Source organism: Argentina silus, assembly GCF_951799395.1.
Source record: "Argentina silus genome assembly, chromosome: 13".
NCBI classification, from domain to species: domain Eukaryota; kingdom Metazoa; phylum Chordata; class Actinopteri; order Argentiniformes; family Argentinidae; genus Argentina; species Argentina silus.
In genome coordinates this window covers 13,669,104-13,679,103 of record NC_139667.1, presented here as the reverse complement: position 1 = coordinate 13,679,103, position 10,000 = coordinate 13,669,104, and the positions used below count along the sequence as shown (strand labels likewise).

The following is a 10,000-nucleotide window of genomic DNA, read 5'->3' as shown; positions in this document are numbered from 1 at the left end:
ACTGTGCTGCTTAGCAAACGGCAGCACGCAGCCAAGCACTCTGGCCTGGCCCGGGTGCCTGCATCAGGGTAAGCAGCAGAGCTGAGAGCCCCAGCCATGGTGGGGTGTCCCCCTCCCCACCTCCTCCCTCCTCCACTCTCCTCCCCCCTGAAACACTGTGCTCTTGGCTGATTGCATTGTTTCTTCTGTTAGTCTGGTAAAGAAACCGAAAGCAGGCTTGGAGTGGAGGAGAGGCGTGGCGTGGGCTGGGGGTCTGAGTCTCTCTCTCTCTCTCTCTCTCTCTCTCTCTCTCTCTGTCTCTCCCTCGCAGCAGATTCCTCTCCTCCTCTCCGCCCAGGCAGCTGAGCTGAGGCGAGGACGAGGACCAGGGTCGGGATAAAGAGCCTCTTTGTTCACAGCTGAATGGCATTAGCCATGGGCTTCCTATGGGGTCAGCACTGAGCCCTGCCTGGCGAGGAGAGAGAGAGAGAGAGAGAGAGAGAGAGAGAGAGAGAGAGAGAGAGAGAGAGAGAGAGAGAGAACCCCACCATAAACCATCCACACCTCAGTGGTGCAGGGGACAGGAGAGACAGGAGTGGTGGTTACACAACAATACACGTCCTACTGAGTCCAGTTGTTAAAACGACCAAAAAAGAAACAATCTCTTGACCCTATCATAGCCCTCACTGGAGAAGCCCTTGTCTTAGAGTTCAGATGTTCAGTCCAGCAAGCAAGGTTTTTTTTCTCTCTCAAATAAATCATTTTCTGTAAAAGACCCCGCTGTTTCTCTTTCTCTCCTTTTCGTTTTCCCCTCCAACCAATCCGTGGGCTGTCTGGCCTGAGCTAGGAGCTAGGCGCTAGGAGCTGGGAGCTAGCTGCGCTAGGCGCTAGGAGCTGGGAGCTAAGCTAGCTGCTTTGTCTATTCATCCTGTTGAATATCCTATTAGCAACGTTGGAAGTCTGTAATGCCTCCTCATTGGCTGGTGGGGGGGGGGGGGGGGGGGAGGAATACTGGCACTACTACTGTCCCCTCCTCAGGGACACATTTCCCAGGATTCTTAGGGGTCAACGTTCAGATCATACACTATATACTATAGTGTCCTACACTTGACTCAACCTCCCTTTCCGACGCATTCCTCAACCCCTCAATCGTCATGTTGTTTGATCAATTTGTTTACCTCTTTCTTAACAAAAAAAAATCTTACAAAAGTACACTTTTTTTTCCTGTGTGTGTGTTTTCCTGCTTTTCTTTTAAAAACAGAGATTTCCATGCTAAATGAGATCTGGAAAGGAGAGTGGAAATTCTCTGTGGTTTCTCTCTGCCCCCAGGAGTGACTGGACACCTTGTTCCTGAAACACTGAAGAGGGGGGAAAAACAAAAGCGTTTGACTCAATGTCCTTCTCTACCAGCAGTAAAATGGCTTATTCTTCCCGTCTCCATGGTGACAATTAACAGTGTTTCAAGGCCTCTTGTTCCAAGGCCTGTTTGAGCAGGCCATTTCCAAGCGGGTGATTTTCGCTTTAGAAAAGAAATAACTCAACAAGTTAGCAAGGGCATACATTTTGGATAAAGTCAGGAATTATATATATTTTTCATCCACTGAATCCACAGACACACAGAGCTGTAGCTTCTCTCTCTCTCTCTCTCTCTCTCTCTCTCTCTCTCTCTCTCTCTCTCTCTCTCTCCCTTCCCCCCCCCCTTTGACAGTAGTGTCAACAGCAAATTGTAGATACTGTGACTGTTGGCAGGATATCAACGAACGCCTCCCTCCTCCCCCACTCCTCCCCCTCGCTCGCCAAGCCCCCCAAATTGATGAAGTAATTATCATATTTGTCTGCTTTGTTTTGGTAAAGTCTTTGTTGTGAGAGAGAGTAGATCCTATTCCATAGAGGATATTCTCTACAGTCAGTCTCTACCTACCACGACAACAACAACAACAACAACAACAACAACAACAACAACACACATCAACACAGGCTAGTGAGGTAGAAGAGGTGGCGCTGGCACATTGCTGCGGTTTATAAGCACTGGATTTACAAGCTCAGGATTAACAAGCACGGGAATGTGTTGTGATATTCTATACAGATTTAATATCACCTTCATAATTATTTTGTGGTGGTGTTTCTCTTGTAAAGCAATGGAATGGAGGTTATATTTAGATTCATCATCCAGGCTGTTATTGTAACAGAGAATCCATGTTCTCAATGACTTGCTCTACCCGGCAAAATGAACGGTTTAGATGAAGATTATATTAATGACATATGCATAATGGTGTGTTCATTTATCTAGTGTCACTCTTTGAGTTAATACTGTAGTCCTTCACGTGTGGTAGTGGATGAGAGCTGGAAGTTGTCATTGTTAGCCCAGTGAGCTAAAGAGCTAAATCCTATGCATTAGCTACAGTTGGCTGATCAGGGGAGGCTGGCGGAGGTAGAAATCGGAGGATGGGCTCATTGTAATGCATGGCATGGAATGAGGAATGATATCAAACACGTGTTTGCATTACAATGAGCCCGTCCTCCGATGTCTACCTCCACCCGCCTCCCCTGCTGTACATATGTCTATCCATGTAGTAGACAGGTGTTGTACTGTAGTCTCAGACCAGAACTCATCATGCCAGTGTGGTCCAAACTACCTCTCTTACCGTGGCTCTGCAGACGTCCATATGAAGCTCTGGGTTCACGTGGTTGGATGTGAGCTGTGAGTTGTCATGGTGTCTGGTTTGGGGGCAGTAATGTGTTGACTGTATAATACACACTGCCTGGTGCATGGCCATGGATGGTGAGCAATGTGTTTCCTAATGCGTTAACCAATGGTGAGGTCCATGGTCCTGGATGTGAGGACCAACTCCTGCTGTTGTTGCGTCTGGTTTGTAATATGTTAACTGGTTTGTCTGGTTTGTAATGTATTAACTGGTTCGTCTGGTTTGTAATGTGTTAACTGTGTCATCTGGTTCGTAAGGTGTTAACTGTGTTACTGGTTCGTCTGCTTCTTAATGTTTTAACTGTGTCACTGGTTCATCTGCCTCTTAATGTTTTAACTGTGTCACTGGTTTGTCTGCTTCTTAATGTTTTAACTGTGTTACTGGTTCGTAAGATGTTAACGGTGTTACTGGTTCATCTGGTTCGTAAGGTCTGAACAGTGTCACTGGTTTGTAAGGTGTTAACTGTGTCACTGGTTCGTAAGGTGTTAACAGTGTCACTGGTTCGTAAGGTGTTAACTGTGTCACTGGTTCGTAAGGTGTTAACTGTGTCACTGGTTCGTAAGGTGTTAACAGTATAAATGAATTGAAACGCTGAGCGGAGGCATCCGCCTCACTTCACGGCCCCTTCCCTCTGTTGTCTCTACAACGTTACGTTACAGCCGCTGAACAAACTCTAATTTAATGGATAAGATGAATCTTGCAAAATGCATTAAATGTTCTCATGTATGACCGCGTTTCTGCTGACATTTCCAGACTTTCCTAACTCATTAATATGTGAAATGAATTAAAGTTATGATTGCTTGTTGATTTGTTTTCCCTCATCTCGTTTTGTCTGTTTGGAAGCAGCACTCTGTTATTTTCCGTCCCCCCCCCGCCCCCCCCCCCCCCCCCCCCCCCCCCTCAACCGTCATATACCTGTCATTGCTACTTAGTCAAACACTTACACACATGAAGTGAACATTAAAGCTTTTGGGCTTAACCAATAACATCACCTCTTACAAAGCTGCAGTCCACACTCCTGTAACAACATTCCCCCTATCAACGTTGATCCAAAAGTCAATCATGGTTGCAGAACCATGGATTGAAATGCGTCATGAAAATAGGTATTGTGTATCTGTGTGGCCTAGTGTCTTCCTCCCTAGCTATTTTACATAGTGAGGAAGCATAGGCAGATACCTCTACCAGGGGACGCTGGTGGAGGTAGAAATCGGAGGACAGGCTCATTCTAATGCATGTAATGGAATGGAACGCGTTTGATACCATTCCTTTTTCCATTCCATGCATTACAATGAGCCCATCCCCTGGTTTCTGCCTCCACCAGCCTCCCCTGAAGCATAGGCAGATGTTTAGCCATCCTCCCATAGAGAGTGACTGGGGGCTAGCCTCCCCTAGCATCCTCCACCAGAGCGTTGAGTGTGTATATGTATTATGAAGTCCAATCTCAGCATTAATCTCAAAGTTTCTTCCATCTCATGCATTTTAATCACTCATCTTCTCGTTCCTTCCTCCTGTAATGTTTTGACTTTGGATCAATGAATGCGCCATTTATTAAACAAACAACGAGAAAAAAAAAGAAGAAGACTCTTAAAATCAATATTTGCTGTCAACAAATAAATCGTATCATTTCCTGATAGTTAGACGGCGTCGACGCGTTCACTTTTGGCGGGCGTGGCTATTAAAAGCTGAAAGGGATGGATGGCTCTGAAGGAAGTGTGATAGCATCTCCATCAGAAATGCCAGAGTGAAAAATGGTCCCCACTCCGGTGACAGCAGACGAAGGAAGGAAGAAAAAAAAACAGAGGCACATTAAAATATTTAAATGTGGCTCGGTAGTAATGATAAATGGCAGCAGAAAACTAAAATCAAGGAGCCGTCGATGCAGAACATGAAAAGAGGAGGAGAAGAGACAGGAATTAACCCAAAAAGATGAGATTGAAGAGCGTCAGCTTGTTTCCTACAGTTACTGTAAGCTCCTCAGACAGCTGACGGAGAATGTCACTTCATATTAAACAACATATTAAAATCCTATTATTGTTGTTCATGTACTGTAATATTTGTCTAGATTTCAATGCCATTCAAAGGACACAGTATTTCCTATTTCCTTGGCTGTTAAGCCTCCTTGTTATTGGAGAAACACAAACACAGATGTGATGCCACATAGCAACAGAGCGATCTTGTCTGTTTGCCTGTGTGCATGTGTGTGTGTGTGTGTGTGTGTGTGTGTGTGTGTGTGTGTGTGTGTGTGTGTGTGTGTGTGTGTGTGTGTAATGCTCACCACTGTAATGTGGATTGTGATTGTGAACAACATTACCATGTGTACTGTAATATGCCGATGGTGAGTCTCATTGTCTCACCCATGTCTCACCCGTCTCACCCTTCTCACCCATCTCCAGGGCAACAGTGTAGAGATGAGCATGTGGCTTCCTAAGAAGACCCACCTCCTGGGCTGGGGGGAGTGTCTACGCAGGAGTGGAGCGGAGCTCCCCGCTGACTTCGACCAGCGCCTCAGCAGCCTGACGCAGAAATGGGACCAGCTACAGGTGAGAGAACACACACACACACACACACACACACACACACACACACACGCATGCATGCACACGCACACACATACACACACACACACACACACGCCTGCACACACAGCTCTATTTCATTTTCAAAACTCAGACATGACCTCCCTTGTAAGTTACATAAAACAGTAGAGCAGCAGTCGTCAGCCAGAGAGTGCAGTCCCCTGTCTCTTCAAACTCCAGTGCACTGATACAGGTCAATATCCCACCTGAGCCTCCCTCTCTCTGCCACCGGAGCCCTGTGGAGAGCAGACCTGCCTACTGGAAGATTTCCATTGAAGTGGAGGAGTGGGACCGGGGATAAACCTCCCTTCGTACGTACGCCACTGCAATGATGAGTAGGCCTAGGCCCAGGGCTTTCTCCACCCTCCACCCTAAACCCTGTTATCTATTCACAGCATACACACACACACACACACACACACACACACACACACACACACATACACGCCCGCACACACAGGCCTAATACAGGACGTTCCCACCCAGCCCCCCTGCTAAGAAGGGCCTTAGCAGCTCCCATCCTGGATGCTAGCCAGGGAAGGAGATAACATCAGAGACACGCAGCGCTTCCTGATGATCCTGTTAATGGTAACGAAGGTGTGGCTGTGTGTGTGTGTGTGTGTGTGTGTGTGTGTGTGTGTGTGTGTGTGTTTGTGTGTGTGTGAGAGTGAGTGTGTGTGTGTGTGTGTGTGTGTGTGTGTGGTTCTGTGTAGTTGTGTGTGCGTGTGTGTGTGTATGGCTAGTAGCTACAGTTTTATTGATGCTTATCAGGGTATCAGGGTTTTGTTTTGCTCTTCAAGACTAATTTTAGGTTAATCTGATGATCATGTAATCTAATCTGGTACATGAAACACATAATTGCTGCTCCCTCAATTAGTAGGGCAAGTTGTAGCACTGCCCTAAGCATGTCGCTGCCTGGGCATAGGAGACAGTAGCAGCGTCTCTACTGTATGTTTCTCTGGCTGTCTGTTTCTCTGGCTGTCTGTTTCTCTGGCTGTTGGTTTCTCTGGCTGTCTGTTGGTTTCTGGCTGTCTGTTTCTGGCTGTCTGTTTCTGGCTGGCTGTTTCCGGGAGATTGTCGCACACAGATGCACTATAAAAGAAGCCAACTTGACCAAAAAACAACAATACAGATTATACAGAACAGGGGAGGCTGGTGGAGGTAGAAATGGGAGGATGGGCTCATTGTAATGCATGGAATGGAATGAGGAATGGTATCAAACCAGCCTCCACTGGTACACAATTGCATTCCTTCATGATCCCAGTATACAATAGTCATGCATAAATACAGTGTTCTGAAATGATACACACTCTCACATAGAGAAACTAGAGTGTGTGTGTGTGTGTGTGTGTGTGTGTGTGCGTGTGCGTGTGCGTGTGCGTGTGCGTGTGTGAGTGGGGTTGGTTTCAGACAGATAAACATATGTATCAACCTCACACAGCTAAACATATTCTGTTTTGAAAATTAAGCAACAAATGAATTCTATTTTTCCACCACAGCAATCAACGATGATTAAACTTGCATTATTGTTTCCCCTCCAAATAAATCTGTGACATTTTGAGCAGAAAACTCTCTCTCTCTCTCTCAATCATATTAAATAAACAAAGTTTTGTTTTAGTGTGGCTGTTCTCTAGTGTCTCTGTGGTGTCTGAGTGAGTAGCACTGGGGATGGAGGGAGAGAGAGAGAGAGAGAGGAGGAGAGAGAGGCGGCAGGAGAGAGAGAGGGAGTAAAAGAGAGAGAGAGAGGCAGCGGTAGAGAGAGAGAGAGGCGCTAGAATGGAATAGCAGTGGTGCGGAGAGTTTAATCTGAGAGTTTCTGCTCCCCGCGCTGCACATTACGCCGTCTCAATTGCATATTAAACAATCCTATCAAGTCAGCCATTGGCATCTGCTGCGCTGACACAAATGGTGAATTAAATGAAATGGATGTCCTCTGTCGTGTATATTGATGAAGACAGACCATTCTCTGAAGTATTCTGCTTATGAGGAATTTATGATTGCAAACTGTTCCAGAAACAAAATAGAGTGGCAATAACCCAGTACCCTGACCGCCAAGGTCGCTGGGGTCACCTTCTCCCCCGCCGCCACGGTGTTCATCACTGAGACAAAACAATGGCTATATATGGCTTTGAAATGATCCATATTCAAAAGAGGGAACGGAGAGGAGAGAAGAGAAGAGAGAGAGAGAGAGAGAGAGAGAGAGAAGGGAGGAATAGAGAGAGAGAAGGGAGTATTGTAAGGAGATTGAATGCATACAATCTTTTCTGGCAGACAGACAGGTTGGTAAGTCACCTCGGGGCACCTATGAGGCTTTGAGGTAGGAATGATCAAAGCACAATAGAACGCTCGTGAAATCAATAGAGACATTTCCATACAGCACGGCGGCGTATGGACAACATGGGGACTCACACAGTTCGACCTCTGAGACAAGCATCTCAAGGTCGTCGGTGTCCCAGTCTTCATTTCCTGCTGTGTCATTGCAGGATCACAATAGGCTGAAAGGTTTATTTGTTAGTTTGTTGTTTTTGTGTTTATTTACTTTCTTTATATTCCACAAGGCAAATAGCTCTGCAAAGGCTATCACAGCAAACACATTTTTTCACAAAGACTCTAAAACAAGAGACCCATCTAGTCATTTGGTACGCCATTAACTGGTGTTCTATGAGATACGCATATGCATGCACATGCACGTATGCACACACGCACGGCATCTACTCACACACTCACTCACATACACACACACACACACACACACACACACACACACACACACACACACACACACACACACACACACACACACACACACACACACCCCAGGTGTTTAGATAAAGAAGTGTGGATACACAGAGGAAGCAGAGAGAGAGAGAGAGAGAGAGAGACATCACAGAGTGTTTAATTGATGCAGCCTTTTCAAAACAGCCACTTCAATGGCCGACTCGTAATCACATCTGTTTCCATTACAGCTTCTTTTCAAACAGCTTCAACACAAAACACTGACAATTACACCGACCAGCCCAGTGTGGCTATTAATTGGATAATGGTGTGTTTTATGCTCTTACAACTGCCTTGTGGGTGTACAGAGTTCAACCCAACACTCCAGCTCTAAAATGTACCCACTCACAGCCAGGTGGGAACACACTGACATGCACACACAGACACACACATGCGCGCACACACACACATGCGCGCACGCACTCATACATGCGTGCATGCGCATGCACGCACGCACACACACACACACACACACACACACATATACACACACACGTGCACGCACTCACATGCACACACACACTTACCTGCTAGTTTCTGACAGGGGTCTCAGCATGGGGCAGTGTTTGCTGTGTGTTTGCAGTGGGAGGAGGAGGAGAGGGGTGATTGCTCACCAGAGCCTATTTCAACATGGTTGGAGGGTATTTGTGTGGCTGATTGTTTGCTACTCAACAAACACTTAGATGTTGTTTTCTCCCCAAATGGTATTATTTCTGTGTGATGGTGAGTGTGCGTCAGGGATATCGGCCGCGCGGCAAATACTCCAGAATTACCATCTAAATATTGCAACCCAGTCTAATATTCATTGTTTTTCCAAAACTTTAATGTTGAAGAGAGTTAGTGTAGCAGGCTAGCCGCATTCAAGGTCGCTTGCCTTTAGTCTCATTTTCATATTGACTGGTTTGTTGAAGTGGAAAATATGCTGAAGGGGGCCCATCGTCTAGACCAGCGTGAGATTGAGAGAGTTGTCGCGCAGCAGAACAAGAGCGAGAAACGCTACCTTGTGTAGAAGTACGCTCAACTCAGCCATCAACCAGACTCCATTACACTGTTCCAATGTTGTTCCTACCTGCTGACAGTATATTGATTGTATATGAGACAATATGTGATATCTGATTGGTGTTCCACCCCAGGGGGTTTGAACTAGGACCCCGGCCATCCACGGGGGGGTGCAGGCTTTCCTTTTAGCCCGTTCGTCTGTTCAACTCATCATCAAACCATTGAGTTATATGGAATCAGGTGTTATTTGTCCTGGGCTGGAACAAAAGCTTGCACGTCCTGGGAGTCCTCAGGACCGGAGTTGAGAACCCCACCTGCTATGTAGCACTCATACACCAGAGGAGGCTGGTGGAGGTAGAAATTGGAGGACGGGGCTCATTGTAATGCATGGAATGGAATGAGGAATGGTATCAAACACACTTGGCCATTAATGAATTATTCTGTCAGCAGGTAGGAACAACTCTATAATAGTAATATCGCTGTCTGATTCAATGCTAGGTTGAGCCAAACAGTCAAACTGTACCTTTCACTTTCTATTCTAGATGAGCTCTTTCTCTGAGCTCCAGATCTCTGTGTCTCTACCCCTCCTCGCTGTCTCTGTGGCAGACCAGGAGACTGAAGGTCTTGGGCTGGAACAAAAGCTTGCACCCTCATTACCAGAGTTGCTAACCCTCTACCCCTCCTCCCCCCTCCCTCTCTGTCTCTGTGGAATATTCTAAGAGACTGCAGGTCTTGGGCTGGAGCAAAAGCTTGCATTGCCAGGAGTTGCTAACACTCTAACCCTCCGTTTCCCTCTCTCTCTCTATAGAAGGTCCTAGGAGAGCATGCTGGGAGTTGCGGTCCGTCATCCCAGGACCCCCGCGCCGCCCTGTCCCCCCAGACCAACTGCATGCTGGGACGGCTGGAAGAGCGTATCAAGGAGCTGAAGGGCTGGCTGAGAGACACGGAGCTGCTCATCTTCAACTC

The 10,000-nt window shown here is 46.6% G+C and overlaps 1 protein-coding gene across 1 annotated transcript in view; it reads left to right on the top strand.

The window, feature by feature from the left end:
* Window positions 1-10,000, top strand: part of akap6 (A kinase (PRKA) anchor protein 6) — a gene marked incomplete at both ends in the record, with an annotated part of 100,764 nt that overhangs the window by 73,848 nt on the left and 16,916 nt on the right. The window contains 2 exons of the mRNA XM_083684092.1: window positions 5,078-5,224; window positions 9,843-10,000. The exon at window positions 9,843-10,000 is cut by the window's right edge and continues 61 nt beyond it. Coding sequence (XP_083540218.1) covers window positions 5,078-5,224; window positions 9,843-10,000 — 305 coding nt within the window. The remainder of the gene's footprint in view (window positions 1-5,077; window positions 5,225-9,842) is intronic.